Source organism: Atractosteus spatula, chromosome 2 (genome assembly GCF_055471065.1).
Source record: "Atractosteus spatula isolate fAtrSpa1 chromosome 2, fAtrSpa1.hap1, whole genome shotgun sequence".
In the NCBI taxonomy this organism is placed as follows: Eukaryota; Metazoa; Chordata; class Actinopteri; order Semionotiformes; family Lepisosteidae; genus Atractosteus; species Atractosteus spatula.
In genome coordinates, this window is record NC_142707.1 from 7029897 (window position 1) to 7055352 (window position 25456).

Sequence of the window (25456 nt, forward strand, 5' to 3'; positions counted from 1 at the left end):
GCCTCAGTGAAACACAAACCAGAGGACACACATGGAAGTGACAGAGATTGTGAATTGAAAACTCAGGACAGGAGACACTTTGTTAAACAAAAGCTTATGGGAGTATTGAACCAGCTGCTCTGGCAGGTTGTTGAAGCCCTGTTTTCTTTTAAGAAATGGCGTGGATTTGCTCTAGCAACAAAAACAAATTAGACCAAATAGTCTCTTATCGTTTGTGACCTTTTCAAATACTCATTGCATGTTAGGGAACATAATATGCCAGCTACCGTTAAAATAATGAAAATGGTTATCTCCTTGTCATAGCATAGAGTTTGTGATAATTTATAGTGTGGGTAATTGTGACCTACTTCAGTGCATCTTCCCAGCTTATAAAAAAACGCCCATCAGTTATTTAATCAAATGGAAAGGAATTCTACAACGTAGTGTATACAGTAGGAGCATGTGTTCTTCTGAATAATGAATAAGTAGGTTATCCATTGTAAGAAAGCTATGGTGTGTCTCTGTTGACTGTCAATATACACCATTCATGCAAATCATGAATGGTGCATTCATGCCAGTGCAAGCATGGTGGACCATATTTTTTAGAGAAAAAAATCCTGTCACAGGCACTTCACATTCTGCTGAACTTTCTATTCTGACTTTTCTCACACATAAGATAAATAGTCAAGATTTTTTTATCTATTACATGCATTTTTCACTGGTAAACAGCACAGCATTTGTATAATCCACTAAGGCCTAGAAGGATTTTATGACATTCTTACCATTGGATGTTTACTCTACTGTTTTTCCCAGTGTACGAGGAGCACATCAGTTGTAATCTTACAATCTCGAAAAACATTGCAAGAAATACGACAGTTCAGTAATGTTACAGTTATCTAGCTCTGGTAACATTAAGTTTACAGGGATGTCACCATTGAGATAATAACTTGTTATTACTTTGCTTTTATAGTATTCAAAATATTTTAGGGCCTTTTCACCTCTTAAACTTTTAAGTAATTTATGTATCTAACTATATGTCTTGATCAATGACACAGTAATTAGAATTACATTAACCAAAATTTTCATGTGTCCCTGATGATAGCTTATCAATAAATTGTACTAGTCTTATTTTTCAAAAACACATCTGATCAAATATGAAACTTACCACTGGATAGATTTAGTTTCTATATATTTAGTGCTTCACAAAGTTAATGATTATTGACAGTTCTGCGAGCGGACAGGGAAAAAAATTCACGGTAGACATATTTACCAATAATTAACAATATAGACAAAATGCTTGTCACTTTTTATTTAGGTGATGTAAAGGTAATCCTATCAAATGCAAACACAATTTGGAAAATTGAACATTTTTGTGTTGCAGATTTTCTAGCTCCTACATGTATGTAGCTCTTTAGAAAATCTCTTTTCTTTTAGTAGGACAGCTGGTGACAAAGGGATTAGGATTTTCTAATAAAGGAGATTATCAAAGTGTGGATTAATATCGGTGTCATAATCCAGTGAAGGGCACTTAGAGAACAAACACTATTGATTAATAGGAATCTAATAGACTGATGGTTTAGCTGCACTGAACATGGTAGGAATATTCAATGATGTTTCAAATTTTCTTCATGATTTATTTTCTGTATACAAAGAAATACTTTCTTAGGGTTTAGACTGTATAACAAATAATTATGCACAGTTAAAGTATGAAAACATCTGAATGAAACAATGTAAGAAAGTATAATCATAATATCATACCATTTACACTATTTAAAAATGTGTCCAGTTATCAAAAAGAGAGTGTTCTCTGTATCTGTTGTGGTGCCAAAACGAAACACTGATTGCTCACAGAGGGCTCAGGAACCTAGAGCAGAGATCCATCGTTTCCCCAGTCAACTATGAAAGGCTTTCTGTTTCTTAATCTTGTTTGTTTTTCTTATGTGGGCTTTTAGAATTAGACATCACCAACATACCTCAATGCCACCCTTGAATTCACACCTCTTCCTATCTGTACAAGAAATAAAAGTGAGATGGAACATTCAAATAGACTGAATAATACTAAATAAACAGAAAGAATGAGAGGGTTCTCAGTTAAAATCCATGGATTGCCATTGACTCATTGTGTATGCTACCTTCAGCAAAATACTAACATCATATTTGCATGTTTTTTGGGTGTGACATAAAATGAATTACTATTGTAGGTGATGCTGCAGCAGCAGATATTGATCCATAAGTAAATATAATTAAAATGCATTTTGTTTTACTGACTTTGTGTTTCTGCTGTTTCCACAGTATGATGTCCCATCAAAAACCAAAAGCACAAAGCTGACAGGAAGTGAAGGCCAAGGCAAAGGGAGTCCAGTTTTAGACACCATCTCTATCAGTGAGGCTGATAAAATGGCTGTCCTCACCCTTATTCGAGAAGAGGTAAAGAGGAACAGAGCGTGTGTCTTTCCCAGAAGCAGTATATGCCCAAATTTGCCCCAGATGATGTCAAAATAACACCTGGCTCAGCCAGTTTGAAATCTGTTGCTCATCAGTAGCAAATTTCAGTTTCCTCTCTTTATAATTGTTCTAGGTTTACCAGACACTGTTTGTATTTGCCCAATGGAAAGCCATCTTTCAGGTTCCGGGAGGGGGTGGGGATGGAGGAGAGTTGGAATTTTGGTTGAATCTTGTTTCATACAGTATCTGGTTAGTGCTATCACAGCCTGAATATGTGAAATCGTTTTCCTAATCTTTCTCTAAAATCAAACTTCGTATGCACATTAGAGTCCGATAAATTGTTTATTTATGAATATGATTTTTTGAACTGTGATTGACTAATGTTCAAGTCTCCAGCTGGGAAACAATCACTTAAAAAGGTTTGTCCTGCTGTGACACATTCTTGTGTATGACCTCTTTGTTGAAAGTGTTTTGAAATTAGTTTTAAATTAATTTTATGGCTATGCCTTCTTGGCCACACATGTGTAGCCTGTGCAGGGGATGGGCAGTGTAATTTTGTGATGTTTGTCAGTACAAGTAGTTTAAAACATTGATTAAAGTCTGCAGGTTTGTTCCATTTTTGGGAGTGTTTAATATTCAAGACAAGTAAAAGGGTTCTTTCATTGTTCTTCTATGGGAGCCATACGTCTTAAGTAAGCCATGTGTCCCTTTATTACAGATCATAACTAAAGAAATTGAAGTAAATGAATGGAAGAGGAAATATGAAGAAAGCAGACAAGAGGTCATAGAAATGAGGTACATGATTGTCATCAGTAGATACAATTTTGAACACATTTAATACATTATTGAACAAAAACATAAAGATTTTTAAATACTGTTGAACAACAAGTAAATTATTAAAACATTTTAATCCTACCTCTGTTTCTTTCCAGGAAAATTGTGGCTGAGTATGAGAAAACCATTGCTCAGATGATAGGTGAGTTTGAGTTTGTATTGAGTGGGTTTACTGCTTTGAAAGCTCCCAGCCAGCTAGAGGATTTATCATGGCATCCCTTTTCTCATTAGTTAAAAATGTCAAAATGAAATGAAAACTCTTTCATTACATTATTAAAGAAAATAAATAAGTTATATTTAGTTCAAAATTTTAAGAGCTTGATTGCTGTTTCTAAAGTATGTTTTTTATTTCTTGCACCACTTTTATTTGACATCCGAGGCCAAAGAGGTGAATGTGCATTTTTTTATTCCTGTTTTTACTTCTGTTCTGATAGTAAAACTCTAAAGCACACCTGTCTGGCTAAGAAGAGCTGCTGGGCTTAAAACCTGTCCTTTTATTTTTCTGTATTCTGTAGAGGATGAGCAGAGGACAAATATGAACTCCCAGAAAAACATACAGCAGCTCACCCTGGAAAAGGAACAAGCCATCGCAGACCTCAACTCAGTGGAGCGTTCCCTGTCTGACCTCTTCCGGAGGTATGAGAACATGAAGGGAGTCCTCGAGGGTTTCAAGAAGGTATGTGGTCTTTCCTGACATTGACCAGTGCTAATGGATACATTTTAGCTGTACAACACAGTGATGCAGTGAAGAAGAAGAGAGGCAAGTTCATTCCCAAATGTAATTTAATTTATCGGAAGTAGAGACAATCCACAAAAAGCTAAATAGCCTTGAGAGATGTGGAAGGACATATCTCCTTAACTATTATTGTTATCGCACGCCAGAGATAACCTTCTCCCAGGCCAAAGCAGAGTGAAGCAGCTTTTCATGTTCTATGTGTATCTGTGTATCCCAGAACGAGGAGGTGTTGAAGAAGTGTGCCCAGGAGTATCTGGCCAGAGTGAAGCAGGAAGAGCAGCGGTACCAGACTCTCAAGATTCATGCCGAGGAAAAACTCGACAAGTAAGTAAAACAGGATACAGGAGACTTGTCTAAAAGGACATCTTCATTTGATGAATATTGCTGAATTCTCTATTTGTTAGAGATAGAATGAGCTAGAATTTTTTAATGAAAAACACATAAGCTGGCATTTACAAAAATGTTTTGTTCTTCTGTCTTTTATAGTCCCAGAAGGTTATATATTTATACAGTATATATAATGAAAGGACAAATGGGAAATAATCAGAACATTAAGAAGTGGAACTGTATGGACTATTTCAGTAATATAGTCTGATCCTAATAAATGTGATATAGATATGAAATGTATTAGATTTTGTTCAGAAAAACACACCTAGATGAGGGAACAGCAGCCTAACTGTATGGGTGACAGAACCCCTCTCACTTTTGTGAGGAATGAGCCAGGGGAGCTGCTGGAAGGGTGAAGATGAGGTGGCAGGAGTGGTGTGAGAAAAATGCGCAAAGGGGAGTTTGGGACGTGATATACTACATGTACTGTATGTACTGTAGGAGAGCTGAAGTAGGATTAGGGTCTGACTTTCCTCACGAATTTGAAATCCCATATTGATTACCATATATAAATATTTAATAGTTTTGGTAATTCAGTGCTCTTCATATTGGAGCTTGAATTAGTTTAGATCAGAGCCAGTCAGCCTCTGATGTCCTTTAAATTACTAGTCTTGCTGCTGAAGATAACAGAAACATCAAAGTTTTAGTTGGAACAAAGTCTTGCAATAAACCAGAATGAAAGAGACAAGCTTGCCTTCCCTTCAGTGACTGTTTTTTAGTATCAGTTTTTTATTAGTTCCTAATTTTCACAGAAAGAACAAAATAGATAATGGTAGAAACCCAATTAAATAATATTAAAATAAGATGGAACTCACAGGAGGTTTCTTGTGTGGTGTGGGGAGATCAATGTGGTGAGACCAGCCGTCCACAACTGTTTCTGCTGGTGCGAGATGCCAAGATTGGTGTTATCAATTAGCAAGAGCACCAGACATTAGAAAAGAAAACAGCAGCGGGTCACTAAGCATTTGCATCTGTCTTGTGTTTGAAGGGCCAATGAAGAAATTGCTCAGGTTCGTTCCAAAGCCAATTCTGAGAGTGTGGCTCTTCATGCCAGCCTCAGGAAGGAGCAGATGAAAGTGGAATCCCTGGAGAGGGCTCTTCAGCAGAAGGTAAGTCAGTTCAGGGAAAAAGCCAGATAGGACAAGTAGACAGCAATCTCTTTTACTGACCAAGAAACATGCCAAATCTAAGTACACTAACCAGTGAAAGCTCACTCAGGCTGCAGTGGTTTTAGCCTGGGTCATGTCACAAGCTAACAGGGAGCAGGAATTCCTATGCAACGGCTCACAGTTGGCAGTGTGCTACTAGGTTAGGTTGAGTGTTAGTCAGCCAGGGCACTTCAAGCTTTCAGTGAAACAGCTCGCTCGCCAGGTATCTGAAGGGTTCCAGTGGTGTCGGCAACAGATGAACTGCTTCTCAAGCCTGTGGTAAATCTTCTGTAAGGCACTGTATTCCTAGGATAAGTGGGTGTGGTGGAGGAGCATGTCTGTAAGTCCTTATTCTTCCCATGCAACACAGAAATTATAACTATGAGGCCGAGTCTTAAACAACTGAAGAATAAAACATTGCAGAGGCTCCAAACTTTAAAAATGTAATCAGACTAATATAATGGAGCTCAGCTGCAGAACTCTGATGTCTTTGAATATTTTTGTAAGCCTCTTTTTATTTTTTTATAAAATTCAGATGTAAGTACCTGGTATAACTTGGTTGCTTCATGTATGTAAATGCTACAAAAATGAACAGTAATGAACAACATGAACCCATAACATTTTGTTTGGAGCTTTTAAAGTTTCACCGTATGAAATCTGTCTTGGATGGAACTGAAATTGCTTTGGCTAGACAGTGTTTAATCAGTGTCTGTCTTCTTATCTTTTCTTTTCAGAATCAAGAAATTGAGGAGCTCACCAAGATCTGCGATGAGTTGATCGCTAAACTGGGAAAAACTGATTAAGTCTCCAGTTTTAATCCTTTATATAGGCTCTTGCCACTCTCCGAACCCACTCCCAAAATACCCTCTTCAACACTGTGCATGTGACAGCTAACCTTACCTAGTGATCAGCTGTGTCCATAGAATGAAATCAGCCCCTCTGCACTGGCTAAATTAGGCATTAGGTTTTCTCAATTAGGAAAAGAAGCATACCCCAGCCACAGATCACTTGTACATGCAGTGTCATCTGATATTAATATTTAGCAGCAGTTCTTGGAATGAAGACTTGAAAAACAAACAAAATGAGAGAAACTATAAGAGCTTGTATTTTTTTTTTATTTCTACGTGAAGATCGTGATCCTTGGACTGCTTTTGCTGATGCTCATTGATTGCAGTTGGCAAATCGCTGGAATATTTAATAGAATAAGAACTGTGGTTTCATCGCTCTTTTATTTTCATCCACTAACTACGGATGGATAACAATATGTGCAAACCATCCATTTTGAAATTTTGAATTTTAATGTTTTAAAGTTACTGAAGGTCTGATGCCAGCTGAAATGTTACATGAGAACTGGGAAGTGGGGTCTTCTGACAGTTCGCGATGTTTCACAAAACTGAAAAGGAAAGACCTGAAATGAATGGGGGCTGCGTCCCCAGATCAGCACCTGTACCCTGGCACAGGGAAAGCTTGATCCTAATGTTTACGCAACCAAATTGCTGCTACAGTCGGATTTAAAATGAAAAAAAAATGGTGACCAAATTCTTTTAATTTTTTTTCCTCTTCACTCACAAATCTTAATTGTATATAGAATGATTCGTTAACTTTTATTTCCTTCTTATGAAAAGCTATGACTTGGTAATACTTCATGTTGGAAATACAGAGAGCTATTGTAACGAGCAGAATGACTAAAGATTTTCATGTTCCATTGTGAAAGCAAAGCTTGATGATTTTCATTCACCACTCATCACAACTTATACTCTGTTGCTCTGCTGAGTTCCTGTTGGTTTTGCTTGGAGTGGAAGGGAACTAATGCATTTAATGTCTCTTTTTACTGTTATAGATCCCTGTAGAACATTTTAACACATTTACACCTCTTGCAGTTACATTTCAACTCTAAACTACTCCAACCACTATCAGCAATGACACCGCTGTAAGCCACAGAAGATAGTGCAGTAAGTGTGTCTATATGAACTATTGTATGGTGAAAAAAATTGAAAATGTAACAGATGATATTGGTTCCAACACTTTTTATAAGAACAAATTTAAAAATGTTTTATGTTTTGTAATTTTATTATTATTATTTAAAGTGATCATTATCTTTCTGGTGACTGACTTTATTTGATCCTTTTAAACAAATGCATTCATCCCTCCTAAAGATGAGAAAAATAACTTTGTGTGCCCACATTCCCCCCCAGTATTTGCCATCAAATAATTCTCAAATAAGCTTTTTATTATGCTAAGTATTGGCTTTTCGAGTGGCAAAGTAGGTGATGACAAAAGAATGCTAATTTAAAAACTAGATTAATTAAATTAAACATTAATCTCATTATTTCCTGAACAATGTCTGCTATACTTTAAGCTCCTGTACTTTACTGTTAAAATCACAAAGCCTAGTCTTGATCTTAAACCATTTTTATTCTTATTTGGTTTTATTCGTTGTTTGTTTTTTTATTGTAAGCATGTATCCTCCAAAGAACCTATTGAACACTGTATGCCTGTAAAATAATCTCTTAGATTAAAATTTAGCTAAAGAGAAGCTAAATTCCGGAAGGAAAAATCAAGAAATAATGGCAAATAAGATTCCATTATTGTCACTATTTTTGTAGAAGCTTCAGGGAGGCACATTTTGATGTTTTTTCAATTACATTTATTCTGATAGAAAGTTCTCCTGTGATTTAAGCCTGAGTCAGAATAACTCCCATCCCTAAAGACTGCATGGGCTAGCTGCAAGAATTGCCAAGCTCGTATTGTATAATTTTCACCCTGTTTTCTAACAAAAATGCCAGATTTAAACAAGGAAACCTTTCAAGACCTGATGCAGTGTCAAAACTGACATCACTCCAGCAATACTCATGCAAATTTACTCTTAATGCACTTCAATTTTTTAATTACATCAGCCGTGTGACACATCAATACACTATTTTCAACTGCCAAAACACTTCGCTATCTTTGTGCCAAATGTAAACAGTATTGTTAATTTTACACAGAGTATAGAAAATCTGTTGCTGTGACTAATATGTTCTTTTTTCTTTTTTGAATTGCTGCCATATGATCGTGTATGTTTTATATGCAAAAAAACTTCTTTTTTAGTGTCATTAATATTTGTAAAGTGGAAACATACACAGATGTAATGAAATTATAATGTTTACTAATATATATTTTTGTCCATATCTCATTGCCTGAATAAAAATTATCATAATTATCACCAACTTTCAGAATCTACTTGTAATATGTGCTTTATTTAGTTGTTTTTCCACCAACTTGATGTAAAATGAAATTGCTCATGTATTTTTGCATGTGTATTTCTAGATATTTTGCAGGGCTACTGGAATATTACTGGAATATGTCTACTGGAATATTAAGCAGTAGTTCCATCAGAAGTACTGTCTATTTGAGCTGGACTGTAATTACATATACCTTTACTGAAAAACAGTTATTTTCAATGACTACGGCAATCAATGCTGTTGTTCTCTACAGATTTGTCTAAGCGTGGTATAGGTCATTCACATCATTACATTATTTAATTTTCATTTTATGAATTTTTTATGGATTTCTGACAAAATATACCAAGGAGAAGTGCATCAGTATTGTACAGTAAGGGGTTACCATAAAATTCTATTTTCTCTGGCACATATATATCATATGAAAGTGGCCAAAGAAGCTGTTTCCATGGAAATGTATCAAAAGAACAGCTAAATGAGGATCTTTAATGGTATGTGGCAGTTGGTAATTATTTGATTAACAATCACTAACCAAAAGAGTCTCATGCTCTTAAATACTAATCTAGAGACAAAACAACAAAATCCCACACAGGGTAATAACATAATTTACACAGAAAAAAAGAATGGAAGAATGGAAATATGAAAAAGTATTTCCTTCCGAGTTGCTGCAATGAATTTTATAGCATTTATATTAAATGCTTGCTTTGCATAGTGTATGTAAAAAGGTTTTAGTTTTATCGTACCGTGTCTGGGGTCAGGGCTGTCATAGAATCCTCTTACACTCAAGAATAATTACATATGACAGTCACCAAGTGGATGTCAAGCCAGTGACAATTTGTAATGAGCAATGAGTGAGATTACCCTTGTGAGAAAGGGCAGTGTAATCTGGTTTGTCAAGGAAACATTCACCAGGGGACTGAAAAACAGACGGGTCCATAAATATAGCTTTAAAAAGAATATTCTTAAGTACTCTGTACTGTGGAAACAATTAATTTTATGCAGAGATTGGAAATTAGCTACTGCACTAATTAACGTGTTAGTCCAGATCACTTCATAGGAAAGATCAAATATAAGAACTGAATCCTGTGTTAAAGAAATACTGCACAGTGGTCAGCAAAATATGTTACTTGATTATTATCGATTCCAAAAAAGAGGTTGGTAAGCATAACAAATCAATTCTCAAAGCCATTGTGTCCACAGCTCTTAGGCCTTGACAAATTTAAAGCAGTGTACTTCAGAGTAGAGAACACAGCAGGAAACGATGTGGACATACATTTAAAACGAAGACCAAGAGGCACTTCTTTACAAAATAAATTGTTGGATGTTGCTAAGCAGTCTCTTCCTTTAGTCCTGGCTTCCTTTAGTTGGAGATCGTGGTTGAGATCCTTAGATCAGTTAACTACCAAATGGGCTTGGTGGTCCCAAATGCATTCTCTTGTTTGTAATTTTTCTCATGTTCCAAGGTCATGTTTAAGGAATATATTAATAAATTAGCGAGGTTTGACATTGGTTCCTTGGTTCTATGATCCCACCAACCCGCTATATAATTTGAAAAAGCAAGTATTTCACCTAACATAGGGATACTTTAAGGAAAAGGTCCAAGATTTATAAAAAAATATAAAAAAGAAGAATTTAGTGTTGCTTCATTTTTGAGTTTGAGTTGAAAACCAAAACCAAACACAAGCCTCACAAAATTTTAAGCTATTGTTTACTCTTCAATGTCTTCTACTTTTTGGTTTACTTAATAGAATCAGAGCACTGGTTATTATATTCCAACAGCTTGGCAAAAGAAGGGCTAATCATTTTTGACCGCACTGCTGCCATATTCTAGCCTGATCCCATCAGTAATAAGCTTAGCAAGGCTGGGCGTGGTTGGTGCTACAGTCAATATGATCCAGGGAAAACCAGTAAGGGTGCAGTACAGGGACAAGGTCCTTTGGATAAGACGATCAATCAATCAATCAATCAGTCTTCATTTGCTGCAGTGCCCTCTGTAACGGTTTGTGACAGGGCAGTTTACAGCATTATACAGCACTTGACAACATTTCACACCAGCAGTCAACCATGTGGCCACAGAGGAGAGGAAAACAAAAACTTCCTGTGTGGAAAAAAACACTGGGGTTACCCCCACTCTAGGGAGGGATTAGTATGTTACTCACATCAAAATGAAGTCCTGACCACTGGGCCATTACAGATCCATTGGCACTGTTTGTAATAGGGGTGTTATCCCAGTGTCCTGGCTAAATTCCACTTTAGGCTTGCGCTTAATTAAGATGGTGAATTAATCTCTCACTTCTCCACCTAGTCTGCTGCATAGTGGGGCTGCTGGTGCATAATATGAACCCAACACAATAGTGGTGGTCTAAGTGGGTCTTCTCTTATACAGTATGTAAAGCAATTTGGGATCAGATGGGATAATATGCTATAGAATGCTATAGAAGTGCTAAATGTCTTGAATTATTAATAAACCCAAGATACAAGATGTGATGCAGGAGATATACAGGTACAGATGATATGGGTTTGTACACTGCAAAACAACGGTCTGGCGTTCACTTAAGAAAAAAACGACCAAAATATTTACAGTGCCATTTTTTTTCACATAGACCTTAAGGCTGATCTCATGAAAGCCCTGCGTTTCCCTGTGAGGCCTATCTATAGGGAAGATCTAGTATTAAACACTGCCTCATAAGTGCATTATCCACAAGTGTTGATCTCCTCAGACGGGAAGCAGCTTAGTAATTAGACCTTAATACCAGACAGTATTTTCTTTTCTCATTTTGAGCTGCATTCGGCTAGAGGACTATCAGCACTATGAGGACGGTCTTGGTTTTGCTAGTCTTTGCCTCCATCGCAGTCCAGAGTGAGTATTTGATTATTTGCTATTGAATGGAAAGCTGTCAAGTGAGGAGTGTGTTCTCTTAAGGAGTGAGCTAGTCATTTATTTTCCAGCGCCTTACTCAGAATCCTGCTGCTCCAATAATAATCAATTCTAGTGGGCAGGCCAGTGCAATCACTCTTTAAATGCACAGCCCGTCTCTCTCTAAAGTGCTCCATCAACTATTTAAATATCATTTGCAGCTCATGAAAAGAGGGTATAAAAGCCCAACAAAAGTATGTTTTTTTTTCAGAAATGACAAAACATTGTTACTTCCTGTGTACAAAAACTAAAAGCCCCATTATTTCTAAGGCCTTCGTACTCTCTGGCTAGTAATCACATGAATACAGTAAATATTCAAGCTGTCAACTTAGAAATACTGAATCTTTTAAAACTGTCAATAAAGCAAAAATCAGCCTGTTACAGAAAAGGGGAAATGTCCAGAGGAGAAGGAAAAAGAGATTAAATTTCCATGTACATTTCAAAGTATCACTAACTGTAAACCCACAATATGTTATTAATTCTGTATCAGATACATTTCATGAAGGAGGCAACTACTGCAGTATACTGTAGGTGTGTAGATACAGTATACGGTGCTGTCATACTTCAACAGCTCCTCTTACTTAAATGCTTCTTAAAACTGATTTCAAAACTCAACAGACTGAACCTGGTATCTCACTACTACATATGTCATCTTAGAATACAACGATGACAAAAAATAATCCAATTACAAGTGTATTCTAATTTTCTGTATTCCGTATTCATCGAAATGTTGAATCTAAATTATTTTTTTTTCCATTGGATACTGTATGTATTGGGTACTATATTTTTGTTTCATCCTGGTTAAGATAACTATTTTTGCCTAAAGGCACAATAGTTTGAAATTGTGCAAAGTATATTTTTGTACTTTATACATTATTGTACTGTTTCTGTTTTCCATTGAATTACCTGAAACATGAAATTTGTTTTGTTGCTGGAGTAGCACCTGATTAAGTTCTTTTATTTCTACAGTCAGTAGATTCATTCTAGTTTACTCATGTGTTTGTATTGATTATATATGTACATATAGACCACTGTGTAAAAGGCTTAGACATTTTGCAGTGCTTTGCTCTTTTCAGTGTTTTCACTACTTAATGCAGGAGCAATATGTTTTGACAGTCGTACTGTATACTGAACTATTACACATTTTGTTTTAAAATTGATAGAGAAACAAAAATTGATAGATAAACAAATGTTAATGACAATAATTACCTGACAATAATTAAATTAGATTTGATAGGTAATTGTGATGCACAATATAAGCAACTATAATACCTCATGTTTTAGGAGATTCTGATCAGTGTGAATTAAAGATTGCTAAACATCTAGTTTAATTTCTTTTACCTGAATTTTCAGTTATAATAAATTGTTAACGCTTATGACATGTATTGTAACATTGATAATAAGATGTCTAAAACAAGAAAATCTTTGATTAGCACAGCAGTATACACATGTGAGTAAGAAGGAAAGAATTTCAGAACTGGGTCTTTTAAAGAAAAATTTTTAGATCTTGTAATTGGCTTTCTTAAAAATATTTAAATCAAAACCTGAGAGAGAATTGAGCTAGTTCTGACAGTCTCACTTGATATACAATGATATCCAGCAGGGGGCGACTTTAAACAATAAGCACATTATTTTTATAATGTTGTTACAGATTTATTACAGTCATATTTTAATGTTTAAAGGCTGCATTTACTAAATGTATAGCATTACTAAATGGAATGATAACTTTTTAAATACTTTTTTAAATTATTTAATCATGTAGCCTATAAAAATCTCTCTCAAAAATAATTATATATTTCTTAAACATTTATTATCATTGCATTTCAGTAACGCAGCACTGAAGTCTAAAGGATTTAGGCAAATGTTTAAATAAAGATATCATAATATGACAAGAGAACAACAAAGTACAAATTAAAGATTGAAAAAAATTCAAAGCACTGTTAAATGAAAACATCACAAAGTTAGTATTGTATTGGGTACAACCTTCCTGAACATTAACACAGCCCTAGCAGTGTGAACACATAGAAATGAACAGCCTGGACAAGCTCCTGTGGGATATCCTCCTACTCTTCATGTGCAGTTCCATCTAATTGATAGTATCAGAAATATTCCTCCGTGGTCAAGACAAAAGCTGGCCCTGACAAGCTCTCAGCAACGTTTTTGAACCCATGTCATTGTATTCCTAGCACTGTGAGAACTCCCATTGTCTTGGTGCAAAATGGACATTACCTTGTGAAAAGCAGGAATGACAAATGTAGTTGTAGTTCCTAAACATATTGCTGAGTAGTAAGGTTGCCCTGAGTCTGCATAAGAGATGTTCCTGTGTTTAAGGATATTTCTCTCCACTTTCACCACTCCACTGGTTAGCCTGAACAACATAATACAGTACATTGCTCACCATGATGTCTCCACACACATTGTTTTCCATTAGGTCTGTCAAGGGCAACTGAATGACATTCAGCAGTGAATAAAACACCCCAGCATTCACTGTGCTGCCACTCTTCAGACATTCCTTGGCCCAAAGAACATGTTGTCTGTACCGTTCAATGACCTCTGAGCATTTTCATTCAGAAGTCGAACTAGTTTTTCTGGTCATGCATGGGTTATTTTTTCCTGGGGTTTTTCATGCTGTAGTACTGTAATTAAATAGATGGATAAGATGTGATGTGGTGGTTCTGGGTCTGTGTAGGGACCTTGTGCAGTCTAGACCTTTGTCAGTTTTAACACCCCTTCTCTTCCAAACCGTGCATCACCAAGTCATCAGCACCTTGGTTTATCATCTCATCTGAAAGATTGCATTTTACTGCAGTACACAGTCACATGTTGCCGTACTGGGGCTTTGGTCCAGAATCTTTGGGTCTTAGGGAAGCGCGCCACCTACTGGTCCACCAACAACACTTACAGGGGAAACCTGATCACAGGCGTCTCCCATCCCACTACATCCTTTGTGGTCATCCAAACAAGCTTTGGAGTTCTGAGGAGAACACAAAAATGTCCTTCTCAAAATAATCAATAAACCTTTCTGCTCAGTCTTTAACATGTAAATAATGTACAGTATGTGCCTGATAAACTATTGATTCAGAATATTTTTTGCACTGTGCTGTGGGGTTGGAGTGCTTGCTAAACCTTGATGCATTCTGCAGTCTGTTGTGGTTTGCAGATGACGTCCTGTTCTCTCCCCAGGATATGGATTTTTTTTCCCTTTATGGCAGCAGGTGGTGGGATCCCCTTAGTTCAACCATGCAGAATCATAACATGACTTGTTCTGCTTAGTGTCAAATCAGTTGTCTCTTCTTGTTCGGTTTGTAAAGGCGAGGGGCTGAAATGCCACACCTGTGTGGCGGCGAACGAGGAGGAATGTTACCGGCAAGGCTCACAGAACTGCCCGCAGTATGCAGACGCCTGCTCCACCATCACGGGGCCCAGTAAGTATAAGGTGAACAGGCTGGAGTCCCCTGTCCAGCCACTGTGTCTCAGAGAGGAATATGGAGCAGTGCTCTATGTTCCTTGTAAAACTGTTTTGTCAGCAAAGCTAATGCTAATACCCAAATGTTGTACAAATGTTTGTAAATATAACATTAAGTTTTCTGTTGAGTTATAATTTAGCAATGTTAGGAGTGTTTTGATTCTTAGTAACTCCATATGTCAATAATTTTTGAACAATAAGTGGAGAAACATTGGCCTTTGTCTGATGGATCGTAAACAGAAAAGAGTATAGGGCCTGGATCTACAGGAGTAAATAGACAGGAAATTAGGTGTGTCATACAATAACTATATTACCTGTTGTAGGAGCATACTGTATTCATCCAGCTGGAGACTATTTGCACAGTAATGCCATAATAGAAACTCAACTATGAAGACTTTAGTGTAGCTGGAAAAGCATCTCCCTGTTGCAATTATAGCCTGAGCCCAGAAGGTGACAGTAGTATGCAGACTATTTTACATTCTTCCTGTATAGTTCTACAGATAGTGGTAATATCCGTCATGTAATCTGCAGGTTCGGTCTAAAATATGAATCCTTAGGGTGTGGAGTCCTTCCTTTATTAGACATGCAACAGATGCAAAACAATACCCCAGGGAAGTACTGCTAAATTACTGTTATCATTCTGCATAATTACTATGATCTTGAGAGTAAGATAAAAAAAATGCAGCATGGCTGTACGTACTTTAATAATGGGGGCGTTTTCCGCTAGTATCATTCTAGTACTCAAATTACTGTATAAAACAAAATGGTATTTGTCTAAAATCCAAGGTTCATTATTTTGTAAGTTTGGATTTTTTTTGTCCCATGTGTCTCATGCTCAGAGATTTACTGTTTCCTGTTATAAAATGTACTCCCCTTTTGTATACATATTTCAGTTGATTGATCACTGTTAAAGTCAGAGAGGGTTTTATGTGCATCTGTCCTGAAGACTGATTTTTTTTAAAGAAAAGAAAATGGAGAACATCTGATATTTTTAAAATGTCAAATGTAGGTTTGTATGTCAGATCAGATGCATTTCATTTATTAAGCATGCTATCTGGTTAATCTAGATTTGCGTTTCTTTTTATCCTTAATAATCAGCATACAGTACGTGAACTATACTGTTCTATTTGGGTTTAGGGGGTAACTTGGTTGAAAGCTTCTCATGATTTTTGCTTGTTTTTAAAAGCCCCACTCACAAGATTTATGAAGAGAAATCCAGGCATGCCTTCTTAATGTATGTAGGAGATGGTGGAGGTTACAGAAGATTATGCCTCACTCTGTATTTTCATCTGGAACCTGTTCAACTCTTGGGCCTGCAGGCTAAGGCTTTTGATTAGTCCAAGTTTCAATGTCACCACAATGCTTTTAATAGCTTCGACCAGATCTGCTTCTCACTGAGGGAGGACTTACTGGGAAAGAATGATTCAGCATGACTGTGCCATTGATATTTCATTACTAAGCCCACACTAACTCCCTCCACATGTGAACCCTGAGAATCTGCTGAAATGGCTTTTCAGAAAAGCCACATCACTTTGACACATCTAACTCCTAAGAGCAAGGAGAAATCACTGTCTCACTGGAGCCAAGGGGAAATGGCAGAGGTTAAAAGGACACTTTGCCAATGGGGTTAACCCTTTAGCTATCCCTTGTGGATGTGGTCATCAGTGACAAGCAAAAGCTTCAGACTGTGGTTGCTGATAGACCAATTGCACTAAGTGAAAGCCTTTAACGTAACCTTGAGTAATTCCCCACAGAAAAGACAGACATATTGTCAGTAGAGGAACAACCACTATGCACCTGGGTACATTTCCAAAACTGTAGTATATTTACAATAAATACTCCAGAAACGCCACCAAACCTAACCCTCTTTCTAACCCATTGTTGATCTAATCAGAGCCCTAAAATTAATTATGGTCTTATTAAAATGAATGCCTTTTTATGTGGCAGTGATGTTAGAGGAGGCTAGGACTTTTTTAAAGAAGCTTTCTAATACTTCTTTCTTTAAACATATACAATGATTTAATTGATTACATATCACTTAACACTAATGATTAAAAAAAGATTGCTACTTATTTTTCAGTTATCACTCAAAAAGTATAAATAAAAGGGCAAATCAGAAATATAACACTTACGCATGACAATTTCTCTTCAGAGCTACAGATCATTAGCTTCTTAAGGTGATATAGATCACTTTGATTTTATTAAGGGAGGTTTAAATCTTATTCATTTTTTGAAATGATCAAAATCTTTAGCAGGTCTTTGTTTCTCGAAGGTAAGATTAACAGGAAATTGCACACAATTTTTTGGATGTTACAGTACTTCACAATGAAAAAACATCTGGTCTTTATTAATTACAAATACTAATTAATACAAATATAAAATGTACCAAATGATAGCTGATTTTCTTAGATAAGATAGTAATCAGGTTAGTATTAGCCTATAATATTCACTTCTAACGTCTATGGTTCAGATTACTGGACAGTTTCCAGAATCAAGATTTTAGACTGAAAACAAAGATTTAACACAACACATGTTCTCATTTTGCAAGTAACACCTTTTTAGAAGGTTTCTCCTTGCATTCACATATCTAGTGATTTAAAATCTGTTTAAAAGGAGATTTTTTTCTAAACCTCTTTAGATTAGCCTATAGATTTATTGTAGGATTAGATTAATTAGGACTAGTCTCTGTTCACAAGCCATCACAATATTGTAGAAACAATTGTACAGCACACAATATAATACAAAACCAAAATACAATGACAAAATACAGACAAGTGTCAAGATCATGGAGCTGGACTGACAAACAAAGGGTTAAAACTTGAAAAGGCTAAATCAAGATGTCTCTAAAGGCTGACTACAATTTCTTTAAAACAATGGCTGACATTATGAAAGTAGCACTTATACAAAGCATTAGGAACAATTTGTGGGTTCGATGACAATTTGCGGGTAACAATAACATTCAAACTATGGGAATAACACGGTTAACATGTTAAAGGAATATGAGAGAAATGATTAAAATATAGAGGCACTTTACCTGGAACAATGCAAGGCATTCAAATACTGGACCTTCTAATCCAATCCACTACAGCACTGCGGTCCACCTGACTCTTTCATTATTTGACTTGTTTGAAAGTCAGATGTTATATGCTTAAGGATCTGGCTATAACGGGTTGTAAAATGCATTGGAAGGTACAATATGTGACTATCCCTGCACTACACAGTGATGAGCACTAGATTGTGCCCATTAGCCTATGAAGAGTGCCCTTCCTTCTGAAGCAGGACTTTACTTTCAGGTGTTTAACATCTGACACTCCAGGAAATGGATTCCTGGTGTCTTCTGCCTCATTCCCTCCACGCTGTCTTTTATTTACATGGAATGCTTTTGTCGTGGCTTGTTTTTAGACACCGTCATGAAGTCCTGCTCCTACAAGTCCTTCTGCGACAAAGCGCACCAGAGCAACTCAGGCGTTAAGATGGACTGCTGCTTCTCTGATGACTGCAACGGGCCGCCCAAGGGCCGGAGCGCCAGCCAAGGGGGTCGCAATGCGGGCTCTGTCCTGCACTGCAGCCCCACCCTCATGCTTGGGGTGCTGTTGGTCAAGCTGCTCTTCAGCAAACTCTAAGAAAGGACACAGCCCAACACATAATACCCCCCACCTTGTTCTCCTTTCCTTTCCACCCTCTATCAGGTAAGGAGCCAGATACAATGAGCTCCTTGTCTTCTGTATGGTTTAGAGCACAATTATATTGGATCCGATGGGTGTGTCCTGTCTTCTGATTGTCACATGCTGTGGCTGGTAACCATTCCTAATCAGTAAAAAACAGTACAAATGTTTACTTTATGCTGTAATTGCACACTGATACTGTCCTTTATATTGTAGGAGCAATTGATAGGGGCTGGGATGTACTGTAAGTCACAGAATCACTCTCTTAACTAGAGGTGCACAGCAGAGCTTGCCATAAAGCTCCCTGTTTTGCGGTTTGCTTTATTCCAGGGAAGAAGCTTTTGAAAACAAGACTGGGATCTGTTTTTTTTAGCTTTTTCCATTGCCCGGTTTCAAGACCTGTTCTCGCTTCACATGCTTCATTGCACCAAGTACAGTTTATGTGAGTGAAATACACCCTGCAGGTTTGCAGACCACCAAGTAAAAGTGTGATGTTTAAGGATAGAGTTAAAATGCTGTAGAATGCAAAAAAAAAAAGCACGAGACTGCAAAAAAGAGGCACATGGAGAAAGAGGAACAGGAAGGGCTGCTATAACGGGTACTTGTTCTGCAGACATTTACACAGTACTGGTTAGAAGCCTTGCCCTGTACTGTCCCCTGTTTCCTTGTGTTCAATGTCCTTGCTTCAACAATACCACCCTTTCTCTGCTGTCTTAAACCATGAGTTACAACCTGATCTAAAGCACTGTGTGTCAGATGTTGACCAGATGTACAGAAAAAGAAGACCTGTGAAGTTTCAGCCTCATTGCTGCCCTATTGCTAGTGCTAAAATAATTGGCAGGTGTCTTCCTGGCTTTTTCCTGCACTCATGTAAAACATGGAAAATACTGCCAATTTCCCCATTTAACATTCCCATTTGTGGAATTTTAACTACTGAATTGCAGTTCAGCAGTCTATTCAGTGTAGTGGATGAGGGCTGTCAGTACTCTTTGCATCAAGTACAAGATAAAGTTAATTTAAAGTGACCTCACAAGCCAACATGTAGGACTGGAAAGAGAAAAGAGGGAGAAAGGAAGGAAATTTGAAATATGTGGATGCAAATAAAATGCAATTAAAGGTCACCGATTCTTCCCAAACACAAAAAATAAAGTTTCAGCTTACTTTTTTCTTAACCTTCGTATTTTGGGAAGACAGCTTTTGTCTGAAATGTTTCCTGCGATGGACGCTTTTTAGAATCTAATAAACTGTGCCGTATGGTTAATAAGAGATGGACTTGCCTCATTTGTCATTTGACTTTGACATTCTGTATACAAAATTAAGAGCACAACTTCACCTTCATTTTATGGCTCATTCAGTGAAGAGAAAATTTGGGAACAAGGGGATGATAAAATACTGACAGAAAAAGAAAAGAAAAATGATTAAACCTCAAAAGCAAGGAAGTGTTAAGAATATCCTGAATTCACTTTATGAACTTTGCACTGAAGACAGAAGGGGACATTTTCCACATTTTGCTTAAGCAGTTGTTAAGTTTTTTTTGCTCCACCATAAATCTGAAGCATATGTGTGTCCACCGAGTCCCTTAATGCCCTGCTGCCTCTCACATTACTGTAGGAGGTTGTTGGAAAGTCATTAAAATCCTTTATCTTTTCAAGCAATGGAATATAAATTAAACAGAAGATACAATCAGATCCTCACCTAAAAACTACTACGAGAAAAAGTAAATATATATAACAAGCCCGCTGTTCTACATACTTCCATTTATAACTTTCTGTGGGGAAGTACTGTAGCATTGATTTACAAAGAAATACTAATAATTCTGTATTCAGAAGCCCGTGCTCTCTCTTTCGAAGCAAAGCAGTTTAACAGATTTCATAATATGTGCAGTGGTTAGATTGTGCTTGCAACGTTCTGAACGAAGTCGCTGTAATTCCAGTTTAACTATACACACCGTAAAACATGACTTCCTTTTGAGGTCAAACTGATGCATACAAAATAAGCATACACTCGAGACTGTCCACGTTATCTCCTTCTGGGAAGCCGTAATGAGCAGGCGCTTTATTTGACGTATTATTCGTTTTCCAGATGTTACATTTTGCTAGATACACATAGACACTCTCGGTGCTTTTAATTTCATATATACTAAACTAGTTTCAAATAGCGCTGCTTGGAAAACAGTCTGTCTTTTAAAAAAGATTAGATCATTCTTCTCACTTTATATAAATAATATATATATATAGAAATTAAAATAAGTGCATGATGATCTCTTAAAGTTTTGAATAAATCTAATGTCCTGATTTGAGACGTCCCATCATATTTAAACCAGAATGTTTTTTGTAATGATGTCAAAATTTTGTAATAATATCAAAAATGGCAAATTTAAACAATTGTAGATTATTTGAAAAAAAAAATCGATAAAATGACATCATACAGGCGAGGTCATATGTCTTCTGTGCTTTCCTGATGCTAAATGTCTTTCTTATTGCTTCAGATTCTCCGTGGTTTCATATACTGTAGGTCCTGTTCACGTGTTTCATCTCTACCCTCTCTGCAGCCAGATGAGTTATAAGAGGATTCGACGCAGACGCATCATCAGGAAGTGCTAAGGGAGTAAGGTTTAATTGTTGCACAAGCACTGTTGCAGACCAGTTGCAACCAGGGCCGTGCAACTCCAATAAGCTTCCCCAGGTAATATTCACGAATCCTCAGCAAATTTTGTGCATTGCAAATGTAGCGTGCAAAATGTCGAGAACTCCTGTCATCTTAACACAGTTCTCTTGTAACCTTGGTCAATAAAGTAGTATCCAGTTCTTAAATGTTTTCGTTTTAGGTTTGATACAAGGAAGTGCGGTGTTTCTCTACTCTACTTGACAAGATAATCTTATTTAATAATGGTTTTTCCTGAGCAAAAAAAAAAAGCAATTTTCTTTCATTTTTTCCTTTCGGAAATATTGTTCTCTCTTGTTTTCGCATTTCTTCAAAGAAGAGGGCAATGCATCCAGTTCTGCACTTTTAATTCTGAGGCACCGTGGAACGGAGATGTCTTCTTTCTGATGTGATGGTATTGTGGAGAACTGAGTGGGTGGCGGAATTAGCGGACAGCGCACGAGGAGTGGAAACTGCGCATTTTTTTTTCTTTACTATCTCTGAAAAAACCCACAGGAAGTGTAATCTGCAACAGGTGAAACATTTTCGAGATAAAAAAATATTTATATATATTATCACAATACAACTATAATAATTTTAACCAGGTTGTAAGGGTTGCAGACCTTTTATAATACAGGCGATGAGTTATGATAGAGGATGATAGAGTACACTACTACGTTTTAATTTAAAGTTCGCTTAAATCTACCCAGTCACATATGAGAGGGTGCTGTGATTAGTGGCATAGTTTTTATTCTTTAAGGGTCGCCATGGAAAGATCGGAAGTACTCTCATCTTGTTTCGTCACGTTTCTTAGTTATGTTTTCTTTATGAAGTGGCTTTTTGATTCTCAGGAACATTTCAATTCAGTGATTATCAAAGACACAGCTAGAACTCAGCTTTATAGAACCAGAAGAATTCAAATGATACAAAAGAGACATAAGATGGGAGATAGTAATAACGATCGAGCATTTATGTGAAACATGATAGCCAATATAAGACACGTAATATTCGAAATATTTGAAGTGCCTTAGAGGTTGGTGTGGAGTGTGTCCAGAAATAGTGTCATCACATTTGGCATTATTCACAGATTCTGCAATGTATCTGAGTTTTAAAATCTCCAACAGATGCAAAGTGCAGAAAATAAAACACGATACACATAATGGGATATAACCCTAAATATATGTAACACATATGTGGTTAACATATTCTGGATATATAATGTGGTACCTTTAAGATGCAGAGAATGACTTAGTGACCATGGCATTTCCTCCTGTTGGCATGGGGAGCAAACATCTGATTAACATGTGAGACCTCCAGCTCTTATGATGAACAGTTCCTTCTGAGCATCATCGAAAAAGCTGATGTTTCAGCTGAGCGGCTCTTGCAAAGAGAAGTTCTTTTAAAGGAAATAAATGAATAAAATTGTAAACAGGAGCCCTTTTTAAGAAACATCTTTCAACATTGAAAGAGTCATATGATTTATCCTTAGCCCAGTTCTCACAGCAGCATTGCCAGTCATAAAACTTTCGGAAAGGGGTGGAAGAAAGAAGTCATGCCTTTCCTACTCTGCTATTGCATTATTTTAAGTGGCTGGTCAATAAATCAGCAAGCTGTCAGGGTGTGGTTCCTAATGAATACACACATTGTGTTGTCAGAAATGGTTTGTAAAGGATGATTGTTCATTATCCTTCTTTAAAAATGAAACCTATGCTAGATGAGCTACCATCCCCAGCGACCTATTTATTTGTACATGTTCTTTGCCAAACATGCATACAGACCCTGGTTAGAGAAAGAAACTGATAGCTGATAGCTGATGATCAGTGAAACTCTGAAGTTGCAATGTCTTTGGAGTGAAATTCTGCAATACTTCTGTTTCTTATTTGGGGATAATCGCTGGGTTTGTAGACACTGTGAAATGCTCTATATGATAATAACATTTTCTTTTACATTATGAAGAAGAGGAGGCTTTGAGCACATTCTTGATTTGTCAAAACACCTCCTGATGAATCTGCAGACCCAGGAGTACTATACTTGCACATTTCTCTAAAAAACCCAACTCTAAACCTCCCATTCTAACCATTCCTCTAGATGAAAACCTAACATCCATCTATCTCATATCAGAAAGTTGCTTGTACTGATGAAGGTTGGAGCACTCCTAGGAGACTGAGTACAGACAACTATTCTTTCCCTGGATGGGATGCCAGTCCATTGCAGGGCCACGGAAAAGGCACAATTTTGAAGATTCAATCAGACCTAGTCACCATTTCTTTGGGAGGTAAGAGGAAACCAGAGCACCTGGAGAAATGTCAAGTGAGTGCAGGAAGAATTTTGCAAACTCTACACAGACTGACACCCGCAACAGGAACTGACCCTAAGACCCTGGAGGTGTGAAGCAGCCCGTAGTACCTGCCCTGCCCCTGGACTACCCAGAAACCCTGAAATACAGAACATGCCTGCACAGACTGCGTTCAATCACGCCAGCTAGTTTTTTTAAAATGCAGTACTCATTATTATATTTAGCATATTAGAAAATCGTAGTATATTTTTAGTAGTCATTCAACATATGCAGCCTTGCCTTACATTTAATCCCACTCACTCCTCTTTGTATATAGATGTGCTTTTCCCTAAATTTGCTTCTAACCAATTTTAAGGTATGGTGCAAACTTGTGTTCCCCCTAAACCAAGTATTAAAGGTAACAACTCCCTTCAGCATTTTGACATCTCTATGTGCTACGATTCTGTAAAACCCCGAACAATGCAGCCCTAGTTACCAGGTATTTCAATCCCAACCTTCAGAAAAGGGTCACCAAAGCACAAACTAATACTGTATGTGCTAGACTGAGAATACCTCAGCTACTGTACCAAAGTGTGCAAAAGCCTTCAAGGAGTAAGTTATGACACATGTACCTCCCTGTGTTTTAGTTGCCTGTCCTGTTTAAGGTGCTCTGCGACATTCTCTGTTGTTTCTGCTTCGTTTAGCAGTCGTGTTGGCTCTGTCGGGAAAGAAAAAAGAGGAATTTCGCTAATGGGCTTTGTTACAAGTCACTCTTTGCCCTGCACGGCTGTAGACACTCACTACATTGTACAGTAGGTGCATCCACAGTCCTAAGAGAGATTTTAACTGTCTTGTGCGTACGGTACTGTGCACGACATGAATTGAACAGTGCTAGAAAAGGGCACACTTTGCAAGCAGCTTGTTACCACTTTCAAAATAGTAGGTGTACGTAATCTAGCGTTTTGTGGCAGAACAGAGGAACAGTATCGATTGTGCTAGAAAAATATGTTTTAAAAGATACGCTACAGGTAGGAAGGTATTACACCGTATACACTTTTCCGTCTTCTATTACGAATAAGCAGAGAAGACCTACAGACAAAATTTCTATTCTGAATTTATTACAAAGATACTACCAAACATGTTACGTTTTAGGTCTCTCTTTACTTCTGTTTCTGATTTTTCTGTTTTGCAACCTTCTCAGTAATTGAATTTACACGTGTTACTTTATGTACTGTAAGTGTGTAGATCGGCGTGAAGTACAGTATATTACGATTTAGAAAGAGTTAACTAGCAAGTTAAAGCAACCGCTGTGATAAATAGCTTACTAGTAATTGAATTTAGAAATAAGATATAAGAAAATTTAAAGAGAAAACCACCGTTTTTTTAATTTTCCATGTTGGTCTTGTTATTGAATTGAAGTAATGTTTTACTGAGAACATGGTGATTAACTTCTCAGAAAATCCGTTTTGGTTGTTACGATTTATGTTTTTACACTACAGTATGAATACTACATATTGTAATCGCCTGTAAAATGAAAGTGCCACCATTTTTTCCTAGCTTTTCTCTTTCTTCTTGAACAGAGTGAAAAGACATTAAGAGAAAAATAAATTAATACTTGACATCCAAAATAAATACAAAATGTCGAAACATTACGGTGTGCTGCGGGCTACAAGGCAGTTACTGTATGTGTTTAACATACCCCAAAACTGCAAGGCTTTGTCAAAACATCTGCCTTTAAGA

At 36.9% G+C, this 25456-nt stretch overlaps 2 protein-coding genes across 4 annotated transcripts in view; both read left to right on the forward strand.

Annotated features, from left to right (window-relative positions):
* tacc1 (transforming, acidic coiled-coil containing protein 1) overlaps positions 1–8738 on the forward strand; it is a 52933-nt gene extending 44195 nt beyond the window's left edge. For both annotated transcript variants that reach the window (XM_088930079.1, XM_088930089.1), the window contains exons 7-13: positions 2272–2406; positions 3143–3219; positions 3357–3400; positions 3774–3934; positions 4212–4318; positions 5370–5490; positions 6264–8738. In XM_088930079.1, coding sequence (XP_088786205.1) covers positions 2272–2406; positions 3143–3219; positions 3357–3400; positions 3774–3934; positions 4212–4318; positions 5370–5490; positions 6264–6332 — 714 coding nt within the window. In that variant the 3' untranslated portion in view covers positions 6333–8738. The remainder of the gene's footprint in view (positions 1–2271; positions 2407–3142; positions 3220–3356; positions 3401–3773; positions 3935–4211; positions 4319–5369; positions 5491–6263) is intronic.
* A 2739-nt stretch (positions 8739–11477) lies between these two features.
* LOC148839098 (uncharacterized) lies at positions 11478–20067 on the forward strand. Of its 2 annotated transcripts, none has more exons than XM_088908779.1 (3): positions 11478–11610; positions 14952–15092; positions 18536–20067. In XM_088908779.1, the coding sequence occupies exons 1-3, from the start codon at positions 11562–11564 to the stop codon at positions 18754–18756; spliced, it is 411 nt and encodes a 136-aa protein (XP_088764905.1). In that variant the 5' UTR covers positions 11478–11561; the 3' UTR covers positions 18757–20067. The 2 variants fall into 2 exon arrangements, with proteins under 2 accessions (XP_088764905.1, XP_088764909.1); XM_088908783.1 differs by having other exon boundaries at positions 14979–15092.
* The last annotated feature ends 5389 nt before the right edge of the window (positions 20068–25456 follow it).